Genomic DNA, 16,180 nt, shown 5'->3' on the forward strand with positions numbered 1-16,180 from the left:
CTCCAGAGCGATTTCAAATTTCCCTCGTCCCCGCCCCCCGCCCCCCGCGCCCGAGGCCCTGCTCTGAGTGGCTGCGGCAGGGGCGCCCCCGGGCGGGGGCGGGGCGAGTGCCGGGCCGGGGTTACAAGGGGACTCGGCACCGCCCCCTCCCCACCCACTCCAGCTGCCGGGTCCTGCCCGTGCCGCTTCCTCGCAGCAGCCGCACCCCCTCCCTAGCCCGGCTGCCGCAGCCCGCGTGGACGCCCCGAGCGCCCCCCGACGGACGCCACCGGCTCACTGGCAGGCAGGCAGGCAGGCAGGCAGACGAGCGGGCGGCCGCCCCCGGCCGGCAGCGCGGGGGTTAAGTGACTCAAGTAAACGTAGCTCGGCGATCGGCGCCGGAGATTCGCGAGCCGAGCGCCCTGCGCGGCCGCCCGCCGGCCTCCCGCCCGCCTGTCCGAACCCGCGGCTCGACCCGCGGAGCCGCGCCCGAGCCAGGCTCTCGGCAGGTGAGCGCCCCGTGGCCCCCGGGGAGGCTTGCCAGCCCGAGGGTTCCGTGGGCTGGTGGGGGAAGGGACCGTGGAGGGGTCCTGCCACCGCAGGGAGGGAATCCCGTTCCGGGACGTCCTGGGGAGGCGGCTCCCGTGCGGCTGGAGACCGGGCATGGTTGGGGAGGAGAAGTCTCTGATCTTACTGCGGGGAAATGGGCAATGAGGATAAAATTGGCGACGGGGAAGACATGTGTCTTACAGGGATACGAGTTGAAGGGATACTTGAGGTGCTCAGGAGACCCAGAGGAGAGAGGATCGTCCCCAGGGAGGGCGCCGGGCGGCCTTCCCGGGGTCTAGAGCCGAGGGGAGGTCTCCTACTGGAGAGAACTGGAGTTAGTGAAACAGGGGTATTCTTACCTGGCCTCGGTTAGAGAGGGAGCCTACTTGGGAAGGGGGACAGAGCAGAAGAGAGTTCTGTCGAGGAGACGAGCGTCCTTCCTTTACGACTTGGACCTGGGGGTTCAGCCGAGGGCCTTTTTTTTTTTTTTTTCTTTCTCCCTCCCAAGTACAGGGGAGAGATAGTGGATGGGCGCGGGAGAGCAGGTGGACCGGTATGTGTGCGCTTCCCAGGGGCGTGTGCCAGAGGGGCGGGCTCGCGGGGTCCTCCCTAGGGTACCTACGGAGACCGAGGTGCGGCTGGGTTGCGGGGATGCCCTCAGGAGAGGCTGCCTTCACGCTTGTGCACACCTGGTTGGGAAGGAGCCGACCCGGTGCGGCGCCTCCCTGCCCAGCCACGCTGCCTGCCCTGGGGCCTCACTTTCCATTTTTCCCCCTCTTCCAAGAGTCAGGCTGGTCCCACTTCGTAAACTTGCAAACTGAGGCCTGAAAACCTCCAGCGCTACCTCGGTGCCCAGTGGGATTGTTTGCCGCGGGTGGGTGGGTTTTGAGTCCCACTTTCAAGAAGAGAAAGTGGAAGTCGGGGAAGAGCCGGCAGAGGTAGCAAGTTAGCAACAGAGTTGCTCCTCGGCCTGGGTTTTCCTGCTGGAGTCACTCACCTGTGGCAGGGAAGGGCTGCAGGAGTTCTGGGCCCAGGCCAGGTTGTCCACGCTGCCTCCTTCACTTACCTCCCAGGCTGAAAGAGGCTGGCTGGGCCCTAGTGCTTCCCCACCCCGAGCTGAGAGGCGTATGCATTAAAGAGAATTAAGGACAAGGTTATGATGTGTGATTTTCTGCCTCCTGATTTCTGGATGCTGTTGAGTTTTGGCGAACTGGTGGCAGTTGTTTTAGGGAGCCAGATCCCTGCCGGGGCCCACATTTCCAGGATCCAGGACACTGACCTGCCTCTGTTCTCCACCAGGACTGCTGTGACTTCTTGCACCCCAGCCATTGGAATCCCCAGGTGCAGGCTTGGTTTTTCCAGCTTTGAGATGATGCTACCTATTTTATAGGGCTGGCATACAGTAATCCCCCAATAAAGTCTTGCCACTCCTTATCTATCATGTGGGATAAGTAGGCTGCTTCCTTTAAGGGGGATGCATAGATCTTTGGCATGTGTTTAAGTCTGTCCATGTTAATCTGTGGCCCTCTGCATTATTACATCTGTGAAATAGGAACAGTCATACTAAAACCAAGTTGGGTAAGAAGGAAACCAGTTTTACACAATTTAAACTCTAACCCTCTGTGTTCCTCAGATGATGTGATAATTCCTATCACATTAGGCTTGGGTTAGGACTCAGTACTTTAGTGCTTGGTATAGCAGGTAGTGAATGGTACTGTAGTAACCATTAGCCCCTCTTTTTAGGGTGGCCATTAATGAGAATTGGGGAGGATGCAGGCCAACTCTGCCATCCCCTCCTTTCCTCCCTCCCACCAAGGTACTCCTCAGCTATGGAAGATTTTCCAAATCATTGTCCTCGATTTGGGAGTTGGCAGGAAAGGGTGCCTTTGTTCCTTTTTGAAAGGAGCAGGTTTTTGTTTTATGGATTGGGGTCATTTTTACACCCCCACCCAAGTTTGGGACCTGCCTTGAGGGTGCAGAACTAAGGGAGAGCCTTTACTTTTCTCTGTTAGGGTGGAGAAGGCTGAGACAAAAGGGCTAGGGTTAGGGCTGGCTTCATCCTGCTCCTTAAAGCCATAAGCGGTACCTCCAACCCCTGCAGTTTGTAGGGAGGGTAGGAGGGTATTTGGGAGTTGCAGGGGGTGAAGGGGAGGAGCCAGGGAGGTGGGGCTGCCAGAGGCTGCTTGCCCTCCTTCCTTTCCTCCTGCCATGTGGGGCCTGCAACCCAGAGGGGCCTGTCTCCCTTTCTCATACTGTAGTCCCAAGCTCCTTGATGGAGGGTTTGGGTAAGTTCTTCCCAGAAAAACTTCTCCGGGACTAACTCCTTTATCTCAGACCAGCTCTCCTGCCCGCTGTCCCTCCAGGCTCAGATACTTTTCCATTTCACCTGAGATGATCGCGCTAAATCTGAAAGGCCGCTTGGTGTGACACCATGGCAAGTGCTTCACCCCAACCCTCCAGAAGTACAGGCACACTCTTGGTGCTGAGTTTTAAAATCATGAACTTAGGGTAGTTTTTTTTTTTTTTTTTTTTTTTCACTTTCATGGCAGATCAGGGCTGCAGGAGTACAGAATTCCTCATGTCAGCACCCTCTTTGTAAAGCAATGGGCTCACGTTCTCACAGGTCAAAAATTTGCCGCTGATGGAGAGATGCAGGTACTTCGGCAGCCTGCTGATTAGTGCTTTACAGAACTTTAACGTCTGCCACTATCCCAGGACAAGAGTGATCCTCCAGAAGGGGAAAAGCCAAGTCCAGGTGTTCAGATGTATCTGGCTGTGGATGGAGGGAAGTGGCCTGGTGAATGCAGAGGGAGCCCGCACGTGGAGCCCCTGTGCTGATTAATACCTGTATGTAAAGTGAGTGAAGGTATACACACCCTAGTAGAGTTGGTAGGAGGATGAAATGGGATCCTTTTAGGCCTTAGGCCATTTTCAAAATAAGTTAGGTGGGGGCCCCGAGATATTATAAAAAGTCTGGTATGTTGTAGGTCATGTTAGTCATTAGAATCAACATACATGCAGTCTGGGCTGCCAAATTAAATCAGGATTTATATCGAACTCACTACATTTATAAGCTAGTGACCTGAGCCGCAGTTGCTCCATCTGTAAAATGGGGATGCATTGTTGGCCAGTTAAGGGGATGTTGAAGTCAGTTGAGATCCTATTAAAAAGTGTACATAATGAGGACTTAATAAATGTCACATTGTGTAGTCAATATTGAGATGATGGCTAGTGGTCGTAATTTACTTGCTGAGAGAAACAGTCCTAGATGGCATTCCTGAACAAATAAGCAAAAAGTGAGGAGGATCTGTTTTGTGTAGGGAATTATAATATTTCATCAAAAGGATTTTCATCGTGTTTGATACAAATGAAAATCAAATTTGCCATCTTCAGATGCAAAGAAAAAACAGATCATGGCCTGTAATCTCACAGTCCCAAGGTAATCAATGTTTTACTTTCATCTAGGGGCCCTCTCAGTTTCTTCTAGAAGTGGAGAAAGTGTAGAGAGGAGCAACAGTCCATCCTAAGCAAAAAGACAAGAACCCAGGGCAAGTGCAGCGTGGTGAGGAAATGCCCTTCATTGGCGAGGTTTCCCAGGGCACTGTGGTCATCTTGGGGGCCAGCTCCCCAAGTGGATGGGAGGACCTTTTAGAGAACCATTGGCCTCTGCTCATTTCTCAGCTCAGCCTGACCAAGTTTTTCTAAATAACTTCACCTGCAGAAGTTTTTCTCTTTTTTCAGAGTAATTTTTTCTCCATATATATATATGTATATATATATAAATATTTTATTTTTGGTTGTTCTGGGTCCTTGCTGTGTGGGCTTCTCTCTATTGTGGCTAGTGGGCACTCTTCTCTAGTTGGTAGTGTGTGGGTTTCTCATTACAGTGGCTCTAGAGGGCGGACTTTAGTAGTAGTAGTAGGGCTTGTGACTCAAGCACAGACTCAATAGTTGGGGCACAATGGGCTTAGTTGCCCTGTGGGATCTTCCCAGACCAGTGATTGAACCTGAGTGTCCTGCATTGGCAGGCAGATTCTTTACCACTGAGCCACCAGGGAAGCCCTGCAGAGATTTTTCCATTCAAAGGACACGGTCTCTGGACTGTGCCCTACCCTCCCTGCTCCCCTCCACAGCCTTTCAGTTTTTTGACACAGGGGACATACTTAGATCTTCTAGAAAATGGCCTTTGATAGTCTATGAAATTTGTGGGTAGAGCATTAGTCATCGCGAAATTATGAGCAGGAAATTAGAAATGCATTGTTAAGAACTGATGGGTGGGAGAGGTCATGGGGAAATGTTCTTAACCAATTAATTTCCTCTCAGGGACAGATGATGCTGACCAGGTGTGTATGAGGAGCTGGTACGGGAGGAGAAGGGCTCAGTGTCACTGAGGGCTCCTATCCTAAAGTCGAGGGAATACATTTCCTTGAGCTATCACACTCCTTGTTTTTTGTGCTCTGTTACAACTCATCAGATGCGGCCCCTCCTGGCCTGGTGGCATTTTGGCCATCTGTCCTTAGTTCTGCTTTCTGGTGTCCTCAGCTTTTTTGTGTTTTGAAGAGTTCCTGTCTTAAGAATTTCTTTTGTAATGGTGTCTTCATCTTGTTTTTGGACACATCCTTTATCCCCTTGTTTTAATTTTAGTGTGTAGAGCTCCATCCAATATTTCTGAGTGTCTTTTTTTGTTGTTGCTGTTTTTGTTTTCCATATTTTAGTTTTGAACTGTGTTCAGAAGGATTTAAAACTGGAGGCTTACTGTGTGGGACATGGACTGGAATTTGTCTCTGGGTCTCCCAAAATCTGAAGGTAGCTCTCTGATATTGGTATGTCTTATTCCCCATTCCCTGGAGGAGAGGGATCGTCCCTGCCCAGTGGTACAGATCTGGCAGCTAGAAAAGGGACCGGGGAGTTCTCAGTCTGGCATTAATTTTTCCTGAGTCAGGTCTCTTATGTTGCAGCCTGGGTGAAGTCATTACCTACCTATTTCTTCATCCTTTCCTGTACTTCCACCTTCTGAGGTTAATGGGGCTTCCTAAGCAGCATTTATTTCCAGTTGCATTTGCTTCCAGTTGCAAATGGGCCTGCTAGGGCCAGAGTGAGGGCCTTCCACTGCCCTTCAGCTCCTGGAGAAGGGATGGTGCCTTCCTGGTGGATGTTCCCAGCAGCCAGCATGGTCCTGGGGCACGTGAATGTGTGCTGGGTGACACCCAAAGGAGGCCCTGGACAAGCCTGGGTGTCCTGTAGCTGAAGCACTGGAACCGGAGGAGATACTGCAGGTGAGCAGAAGGAAACCTCACCTGGGACACAGATGTGCAGTGTTAGACGGGATGCCTGGATGGGCAGGTACTGTCCTCAGGGATTTTCTAGGTTACCAGGGAGGCAGCATGTACCTGCACAATAGGATATGGACAGTTCTGAGCAAATGTACACACAGGTATGGGTGAAATCAAGAAAATCAATGAAACTTTAAGGTTGGCAGGCTTGTCCAAGCAGATACGAGCATTTATTGTAAATGTATCATGATTAAAAGAGGTGGCAGGGGCTAAATACCAAAAAGAGAAGTGAAACCAGAAACATCCCATGTATATAGGGGAACCATATAGAAGAGGTGGAGTTGGGTCATACTAGTCATTGTATGTCTGACTTTCCTTATAGAGAAAATTGAGAGCTCTACCTTATATCATTCAAAAAAACTTCAGATTGACTAAACTTAAATGGTCGTTTTAAAAAGTGACATTTTAAAGTTGGCTTTTTGATTGTAAAAGTCACATGGAGATAGATATGGTTGTCTGTTCTTCCACAGGCTACCTTGCTGAGAAGTTAAAGAAAAAATGCTGGAGGAACATGGCTTAATGTACACAGTAACCGATTAAATGCGATTGTATTGTTAGGTGGACCTTTTCACTTTGCATGGTTTCATCTAGAAACAGCTGCCCTATTCTTTGTCTCTCAGTGGTCTCCCCAGTGTGGCTGCATGTAATTTAGACAGTCTCCCATTGATCATTTGTTGGTAGCTTTTCCTTTGACAATGAAGGCAGTGCCAGTCTTTCCACAGGTTTTGGGAAGAACTTTGTGCTGAGTGGATTCCTAGCAGTAGAATTCCTGTATAACAGGATATGGACACTTGGCACTTGAGGTCATACTGTCAGATTGCCATCTTCAATACTGAATCAATATCCCCACAGCACTGGTATGTGGATGGGCTGAGGTTTTAGGCAATGGCAGTAGCAACAGGTGCAGGCTGCTGCGAGGGCCAGAGCTGAGGGAGTGACTGAGGATAGCGGTCTCCTTTCTCCATTCCCCTGGGAAGAGGGCAGAGGACACTTCAGCTGGATTTTGCCTAGGGGTACAAGGCCACAGGAGTGGGTATAGCAGCTCCCAAATCCTCGGCCTTAGGATGCCCCACGTGGCATTTTGGGTGACCCATGGGTTCCCTGTCTTCATCTGCATGACCTTCCTAGGGCTTCTCAAATAACTTGTAGGCGGAAGGGGCTAGTTGCTTGCAACTTGTTTCCATAGGGTAAAAAGTTTGGCTCCAAACTCTAGTTGAAGCTCTCATTTCAGATCTTTCTGTAAGTTCCTAGGTTTTCCTGTAAATTATCTCAAGGGTAATGGTATATAATTTTATTACAGTCTATTGACAAATATCCAGAGGTACTGATGTTTCTCTATAATTTTGCTATTAATGAGCAATGTTGCAAGGAACATCTTCATAGCCAGATTTTCTCTTACTTGCCCAGACTGACTACTGGAACATCTTCATAGCCAGCTTTTCTCATACTTGCCCAGACTGACTACTGGAGTCAGTCCTTACGATGATTCTGATAAATATGCCCAGGCCCAACTATTATCATACAATGACAGTGGTGCATGTAGCCTTGATCCGGAGGCACTGAAAAATTCTCCAAACTTGAGTCATCATGGATGAAGGGATGCATCCCCTTGTGAGCCTAAGCCGGGAAATCTGGCACAAAAGCACACGAGACTGAGTAATCTCCAGGTTTTAAGGTTTTGCCATCTGCTTTGGGATCTGTAGCACCAACCATCTACGGAATCAGATGAGGTCACTTCATTGCCTAGGCTGTATGAATGAGGCTTGAGAAGGAAGGACAGTGAGGACATTTTCTTCCTGTTTCCCTGTGAACCTGATCTTTTTTATGAAATTTACTGGAGATTCCTGATCAGGCATAGGGAACTGGGACCCTGTGCTCTGTCCCCAGCCAGGGGGACAGCTGTTTCTGTCCTCCTTGACTTTGTCTGTACTGTCTCCACTGCCTCCCTTCTCCCCACTCACCTGGGTGAGCTGTCCCTCCCTGGCCTTAAACTTTTTAAACTGTTTAAACCTAAAAACTGCTTACTGCATTGTTTCATGATGTCTTTAAGATCTGCCTCCTGGACTAAGGCCTCTGTCTCCATCACTCAGTCACTCTGGGAACCTCATTAAGGAAACTGCTTATCTGTTTCCTCTGAGCTTGCTTCCTCATCTACAGAATGGGGATCATAAGAGTAACTAACTCTTTTGCGGTACATGCTGAGTGCTCTATCTCAGCCATTTTGGGAAACAGCAAAGAATACTTGAGCAGTTCAAGGGGAGGAGTCAGGAGTCGATTCCCCTCCCACAGGCCAAGGAGGAACTTTTTAAATAGGGGAGGTGGGAATGTCTTTCACCCTTTCTCTCCCTTTTTTGCTTTACAAATCTCTAAACCCTGGGTGGACAGAGTCGGTCAGGGATGCCCAAGGTCCTCCTCCGCTAACCTTGCCATCAAGCCCGCCATCACCCCCTTCCTGCACTGTAAGTTTAATTAATGCAATTAACATTTACAGAGTGCCAGGAAATAGCTCTGCTGCTGGTACCAGCCTGGAGGAAATGAATGACATCACTTCTCAGGTTTATAGCTGGGTTGCGGGGAGTCCCTGGGCCTCCTCCTCCCTGAGTCTAATTGGGGGTGCTACCCACCCTTCTGTCTGCCACATTGCATTTGGACACGTCTGACCTGGTTCAGTCAGGACACAAGCATCCTGCACTAATGAGGCAGGGTCTTGCAGGGGGGACCTTGCCTGTGAGCCCACCCGGCACCGCTGACCATCCCGAAGTCACATGCTGGACCCCAGCCTCTGGGAAAGAGTCAGAGTTCACCTGCATCTCGAGGTTGGACCACCACCTCCTGTGATGGTGAATACTCAGCTGGTGTAAGTCCCTCAGCCATACAGCTCCCGAAGCTCCTGGAACGAATGGTGCATTGTTCATAACTCATCTCAGGCACAACAGTTCCAGGCACGTGCCCTGGATTGCCTGGGCATGAGTTTGGCACTGCCACTTTGCTGGGTGACTTAATTCATTTGAGTCTGTTGAGGGCAGGTTGATGAGAGGACTTGCCTCGGGTTGGGGTGGGGGTTAAGAGGTGTCAGTTCCACCCTTAGCAGACAGGAGGGGCCTGGGACATGCTAACAGCCAAGTGGCAAGTGTCCTGGAGCTGGTATGTCAGCCCCTCTGGGAAAATCCCTGGGGAATCTGCCACCACTCAGGATTGGGATCCCTCTAGATAAAGGAGCTGGCTTGTGCTGGGGGCCACATTATCTGGGAAATGCCAATTTTGGCTCATTAGAAGCCAAACAACTTCATGAGGGAGATGTATTATCTACCATTACAAACCAATCCCTGGTGCTAATATCTTCCTGTTGCCAAAAGCAGGTAGTTAAAATTCATGCCTTCTTGTTTAAGTTCCCTGGGAGCATTCTTTTGAGTGAGTACGTATTATGTTGCCTAACCTCAGTTTGCTCATCTGTTATACAGGGATAATATTAATGGTATGTAAGGATTAAGTGAATTCATACAGGTAAAGCACAAGGGTGCCTGGCATATGGGAGTAAATACTGAGAAAAATGATCAAGATTTGTGGATCTTCATGAAGGCCAGATGATTACTTATGGAAGCCTTTGAGAGAAGCCTTCCTTGTTTTGACCTGTGGTTTCTGAAATCTGAATATGTGATAGGGCTTCTAGGTTGAGGGCCTAACAGTAGCACATGCCTGCAGGTGTTCGGGTCATGTGTATAATGTGGAGGAGATATATAATGTGTGTAGAGTGTCGAGGAACCGAGCTGGGCATCTTTAAATCTGGCCAGTTCTGGACTCTGGTGTGTGTGTGTGTGTGTGTGTGTGTGTGTGTGTTGTAACTAGTGAAGTGAAAGCGAAAGTTGCACAGCCGTGTCCGACTCTTTGCGACCCCGTGGATTATACAGTCCATAGAGTCCTCCGGGTCAGAATACTGGCGTGGGTAGTAGGCTCCCTACTCCAGGAGATCTTCCCAACCCAGGGATTGAACCCAGGGCTCCCACATTGCAGGTGGATTCTTTAGCAGCTGAGCCACCAGGGAAGCCCAGGAATACTGGAATGGGCAGCCTAGCCCTTCTCCAGCTGATCTTCCCAACCCAGGAATCTACTGTCATTGCAAATTCTGGGTGGTGAAAACTACAGGGAAGGAACTTTTAATGAAATCACATTGAATGATGCCACTGGAAGTAAGAATATTTTACCTACCTAGCTCACCCCAGCGCACCCAGGTAGTTGGTCATAGAGCAGGTTGGTTTCCTTCCCTGAAATCTTCCTCCAGTCCCTGTGGGTTTGGTTCTAGGGGCAGAATTTTTCCTGACTGTTGAGATCTGGCTTTGGGAAGGAGCTCTGCTCACCTGTCCATCCCTCTAGCGGGCTGGCAGACAAGTTGGCACTGCTGAGGCCCCAGGGGAGCCTGAGGTGGTTAATCATAGTTAATCGCTGTCTGCTCCGGGCTGCAGGCTCTAAATGGGTCTGTCTAGGAGAGAGATTCCTGTTGACCCAGGTGGGGACTGTCTGAGGGAACTCTGAGCCCCTCATAAGAGGGAAGGAAGCCTTGTCCCTTGATTTCAGCCTCTGACCTGCTACCCGCTCCTGACTGAAGCGCTGTCTTCAGTCTGCCCTCTCCGCTCCCCAGAGCTCCCTGTGGAACCACCCCATGGCCAAGTTTCCCACCCTCTGCCAGGCCATCCATGTTACTTAGTTCACTGGTTTGGCCTGAGGCAAAACACTGGAAATTAATGATTACTCTGAACCACTCTCCAGCAGTTTTCCTGAGACACTGGCCACTTGGACTCAGGAGCTGGCTATGGGGTCAGACAACCTGTTCTTCCGGGTCAGGGCTTGAGAGTAAAAGGGCTAGAGAAGCAGTTAATCAGGCTGGGTTAGGCATTCCTCCTTTTCCTTGGGGCTGGTGAGATTCCTTAATATGTATTGAGAGAAAATAACACCAGGAACTGTGAACCTGCACACTCTGGACCGCATGGGTTAGTTAAATGCTCTGTGTCAGTGTATGCATTTGTGACCCAGGCAGTATTTTTTTTTTCCCTTTTCATTGAACTGCTCAGAATCCAGCTTGCAGAATCTTGGTCAAACCCCAAGCTCCACAGTGAAAGAACTAACCACTGGACTGCCAGGGAATTCCAAGGCAGGGTTTCTTTAACTTGCGTATAGACTACCCAGGGATCCTGTGAAAATGTTGATCCTAATTTAGTAGGTGCCTGAGAATTCTGCAGGAGCATCAGAGGTCTACCCACACCTGGGGGATGGACTGATGCCCAGGGTGGAATTAAGAATCCATAGGACATTGCATACCTGCCCGGGTGGTGCGGGGGTGGGGGTGGGGGTCGGGGGGTGGGGTGGTGGTGGTGGTGGTGCACTGAGAAGTTGATCACTGAGCCCCACAGCGCCCCCTGGTGGGTGTGCTGGCAGCATCCCCACTGCAGCTCACAGCTCTGTAGCCTAGATGACGCTTCTGGAAGGTCACCTGAGAGGCTTGTTTGGATTTTTGGGTACTATGTGGTGAGTCTGTCTCCAAGAAAGGGAATACGGGCCAGGAGGGCTCAACGCCCATAGGCAGCTGTTTGCTGGGGAAACTTCACAAGCAGGGTTCCTGTGGCACCAAATACTTCACCTCCATTTGGGCTTCACCCTTCCTCTTACATGTGAGGTTTTTATTTTTGATGTTGAAGATTGACATGGTCTGTGGGTCAGTTTTCCTGTTCTACAAAATGGGCCCAAAATCACATTAGGAGGAATAAATGAGAGTAAGGTACATGTTCTTGAGGCCAACATGTTGCAGGCAGTAGGGCCAGGTCAAGGGTCACACAGCCTTCCAATGCATGCCTGAAGACCTGGCTGGAGCTGGTCTTAGCTTAATAGCCTAGTGATGATGCAGTTACCAGGGTGGGCAGGGGTGGGGAGGCAAAGGCCCAGAGGTGGGGTGGGGTTGGAGCAGATGGGTAACATGTCCCTGGTTAACCCATCCTAGTCCTTCCCCCTGTGTCTCCTCCATTCCTTCCCTTCTTGGGAACTTGGGACTCTGAGCCCCAGCTGGTAAGGGAGGAGGAGAGTGAGCGACAGGCCAGCAGACCAATGGGCCCCGGAGGTTGTGATGGGGCGGGGCTTGTGCTGCCATGGAGAGGAGAGAAGCTGTTCTGTGGGGGAGGAGGGGACGGTGGGAAGAGGACCTGGAGATTGAGGGGAAGGGAGAGAGCAAACAAAGGGGTCAGGAGGGAAAATAATGCACTGACTTCCCGAGGCCCTGCAGAGACTGGGCAGGGAGAGCGCGCCAGGGGCAGAGGGGACCAAGGCTGGCGGCAGGCAGGCCGGCCTTAGATGGCATTGTTTGAAGTGGCCGGCTAATTGCACAGAACAGCCTGAGCCTCAGACCACGGCCCAGCCCCCTCCTCTGTCCTGGGTGCTGGCTGCTGAGCCTTCGGGTCGAGTGGCCACATGGAACCAAGTCCTGAGCCTCCGAGTTTGGTGAGGGGGGCAGGCTATGGGGGGCGGCCTGGGTGGGGTCCTGAGAATCACTCCCAGGCCCTCTCTTGGCCTGAGGACTTGCTGACATTGGCAGAGGTTTAGGGGCACACTGCGCCCTTCCACCCTTGCATCTCTGCTGCCCTCCTCACTCTGGCCTTCCTACAGGAAACAATGAAGGCAGACACCAGACAACTCAACGGAGAGGAGGACGCCAGCAGGAGGGAAGACTCCATCCTCACCAATGGGGGCTGCAGCGACCAGTCTTCGGACTCCAAGGATGCGCCCTCACCCCCGATCCTGGAGGCCATCAGCACCCCTGAGATCCGAGGTGGCAGAGGTGGCAGAGGTGGCGTGGCCTGTGGGGAGGAGGGGTGAGGAGGGCGGTCACAGTGGACCACAGCTGGGACAAGGCCCCCGAGCAGGCGCAAGGCGGGCTGTGGGAGTCTGGGCTCTGACGACCCCTGCCCCAGCCCCAGGGCAGGGAAGAGCTGCTCCCTTTCTCCTGTCACCTCCACTGGGACAGAGTAGGTGACCCCAAGCCAATGAGCCCTTCTGTTCCAGATAAGGGGGTGGACACAGCATAGGTAGACTGGGGTGTTTGACACTTCTATGGGGACAGCCTTCTCCCCTTGCACCTGGGCCTGTCATTTTTCTGGGAAGAAAAGAAGAGGCAGCGAGCATCTCAGGCTTGTTGCCAGTCCCAGCCTCTCTCTCTTCCCCTGCTCTCTGCTGCGCTGAGATCACATCACCTGGGATCCTCCCTGCTGAGATTTTCTGGCCCAGCTGGTTTGGAAACCCCTGTATTGTCTCATCCTGCTGTCAAGAGAACTCTTCAAGCTAGGCCTTCCCATAGAACTTCCTAGAGGGTGAAAGTGTTCTCTTTCTGCACCGTTCACATGACCGCAAGGAGCCACATGCGAGCACTTAATGTGGCTGCGCTGGCAGGCACTGGCTTGCTCCTTTAGTGGAGTTAGTGGCCACTGATTTGGGCAGCATAGGAAGGAACTGTTCAAGGGCTAGGATTTAACCCCTGAGGATGTCACTGGGTTTAGGGAGACCAGGAGAGCCCCTTCTTCACAAGAGACTCTGGTTCCGCCTTCTTCCAGGCCGCAGATCAAGCTCACGACTGTCCAAGAGGGAGGTCTCCAGCCTGCTAAGTTATACTCAGGTACTGGTTCTGGGGTCACATTTCTGGGATTCAGGGGAACTCTATGATTTGCATATTAAGTAGGGAACCTGAGGCCCACTTAAACTGATGGCCAGCAAGTACTTGATGAATGAGGAATTTGAACACTGCCAGGTACACAGAAGACTTAGAACAACCTCAGGTAAAGTGACGTTTGCTGCTGTCACATGCTGAGTTTTTGAAATGAATGTTTTTCTCAATCTGGATGATCAATTGAACTGATAAATTTCTACTGTAACAGAATTTTTTTTACCCCTGAAAGGAATCCAGCTTGCTCATGGTATGTTTTAAATTGGATCTACTTTAGAATTTAACATCTATTCATGAGTAAAATGAATGTATGATTTTATGTCTTGTAATATACCTGTGTGTGGTTTGACAGTAAGATTGTATGGCCCTGTGGCCTCAAGGATTTTATTTTTTCCTTTTGGAAAGAACTTGCCTACCTTATTAGGGGATTTTCAACTATCACTGAAATATCTTTTACCAATGGGCAATGTCAAGGTTTCTACTTGATTAGTTTTTTCCAAGTTGTAGCTTTTCCATGTTTTTTTTTTTTTAAACTCATGACACTATTTATGCCTTCTGTTTTCCTATGAATCATATTAGAGTTTTGTTAATTCAGGTCCGTATCAGGCATTGGGGACAGAGTCACGGTTGAAAGTTGTAGACAATGAGAACTCCCCCTCATACGGCTTGTCTTGTCCTCATGGAGGACCACGCGTGGGCACCCAGATAATGAGGATCAGGAGCTGAGGGGACCTGGTAGGGACAGCACTGGAACAGAGACTCAGAACAGCTGTTCTGACCTCTTGGAACTTCCTCTGTGCCCTGCCTTGGCAAGCATGCATTACTTGATTCTCACTATAACTCTGTTGTGCTATAAGGGAAGAACCATTGTGCCAGTTTTAAAGAGAGGACCGGACCCACTCAAGACCTTAGTTGGCAAGGGAAAAGTCAAGTTCTTAACACTCTGGCCGGACATCGGACTGCGCCCCGCCTCTCTGACTCTTGTGCTGAGTTTTTGTTGAGTTCGGTGGGCAGCTCGGGATGTGTATTTGACACAGGACTCGTGCCATTTCTTCTTGGCCATTATGTCAGGAAGCATCTTCCTCAAGCCTGTTTCCCCCAGACGCTGTTGATTGTGGAAACTCACCAGGTCTCCCTGCTGGGTACAGCAGTTAGTCTAACCATGAAATGATGATTTTTGAATTCAGGAGAAACCCCAGTGGAATTAGAAAACCAAAGAAAAGGTGTCAATGCAAAGGGCATCGTGAAGCCTTTTGTGCCCATACCTGTAAAATCTTTTGAACAATATGAGGTTGCAGATCTTTTAAAGTCTACTCAGACCAATATTGTTTTCAATATGACTGACTCTTCATTTTTAAACTATCTTGGTTATATGACATCTAAAATTCATAATTTTTCATTTATAAAGGACCTGACGGGTGATGGAGGTGGCAACGGAGAAGACGGGGATGGCTCCGACACTCCAGTGATGCCAAAGCTCTTCCGGGAAACCAGGACTCGGTCTGAAAGCCCAGCTGTAAGTGTCTACCCCTGAGCTGAGGTACTTCAAACACACACATGCCTGCATTAAATGCCTTGTCTAGGATCTCCCTGGAGGAACTTTGAACAAATGTTCTGAAATTAGAAAGTGACAGCAAACCTCATTAATTATGATTGAGATGGTTTTCACATGGCAGGTCTCTACTTTTCTGGGGAGCATTCTAAGAAGTGCCCAGGGGTATAGTTTACAGGTGGATGGTTCCAGTGCCAGCCAGTTACCTTTGGGACCAAGTTGCTTCTGTAGGTGGATTCTATGACTAAAAAGTCTGGAAATGGGAAGGCAGTTATTGCTTACGGTCACCCAGCCTGCTGTTAGGAAGCAGACTGACTCTTGGTAACCATGGCGTGTGCCATTGATAATCCTATCCAGCACGTGATGTCTATCGGCCTGTTTTCACAGATGACAGAAAATGCCAGTAGTTTACCCATGGTTAAGCATTAACTCTTGTGTGCAGGATTTGAACACGGTCTGCAAACACTCAAGTTCATGCCTTTTTGAGAAGAAAGCCTAAGGGAGTTCGCCTCTATCTTGAAGAATGCAACAATGATAATAATGCTTGCAGGAAAGAAGTCTTTGAGAATAAATGTGGATTTTGTCAGTTCAATTTGCAGGTGCCAGTTTCAGCTGTACGAGGCCAAGTAGGACCTGCTGTGGATTGTCAGGCAGCCCTGCCAGCCACGCTGCCCCCTTACTCCTCTCTCACTAGGGAATTCAGGGGTGGGAAGTTAGCAGACCAGAGTGAGTCAACCACCGCCTTCACTCCTGTTGGCCTGAGGTGGCCTCTCAAGTCTAGTTCTCTGGGCCCACGGGCTGAGCCTCCAGCCTCCATTCACCAAAGGCCTTGTGCTTATCCTCTCTTGCTTCCAGGTCCGAACCCGAAATAACAGCAGTACCTCCAACCGGGAGAGGCACAGGCCCTCCCTACGTTCCACCCGAGGCCGGCAGGGCCGCAGCCACGTGGATGAATCCCCCGTGGAGTTCTCAACTACCAGGGTTGGTTCCCCGGATGCTCAGATCCCTACCCCCCGCCCAGGCTCTTAACTGGAGACTCTGCCCCTCTCAGCACACCAAGTGGCTGCT

General features: G+C 50.5%; 1 protein-coding gene across 10 annotated transcripts in view; it reads left to right on the forward strand.

The window, feature by feature from the left end:
- The first annotated feature begins 434 nt into the window (after positions 1-434).
- The window catches only part of DNMT3B (DNA methyltransferase 3 beta), a 34,332-nt gene continuing 18,586 nt past the window's right edge, over positions 435-16,180 (forward strand). For 2 of the 10 annotated variants that reach the window (XM_042230025.2, XM_060397704.1), the window contains exons 1-5: positions 435-488; positions 12,510-12,690; positions 13,451-13,512; positions 14,969-15,076; positions 15,968-16,093. In XM_042230025.2, the coding sequence (XP_042085959.1) occupies positions 12,516-12,690; positions 13,451-13,512; positions 14,969-15,076; positions 15,968-16,093 (471 nt within the window). In that variant the 5' untranslated portion in view covers positions 435-488; positions 12,510-12,515. Of the gene's footprint in view, positions 489-11,855; positions 12,345-12,509; positions 12,691-13,450; positions 13,513-14,968; positions 15,077-15,967; positions 16,094-16,180 lie in introns of those variants that run through there. The other 8 variants (XM_060397703.1, XM_060397706.1, XM_060397705.1 and 5 more) reach the window with 7 other exon arrangements.

This window comes from Ovis aries, chromosome 13, assembly GCF_016772045.2.
Source record: "Ovis aries strain OAR_USU_Benz2616 breed Rambouillet chromosome 13, ARS-UI_Ramb_v3.0, whole genome shotgun sequence".
Taxonomy (NCBI): domain Eukaryota; kingdom Metazoa; phylum Chordata; class Mammalia; order Artiodactyla; family Bovidae; genus Ovis; species Ovis aries.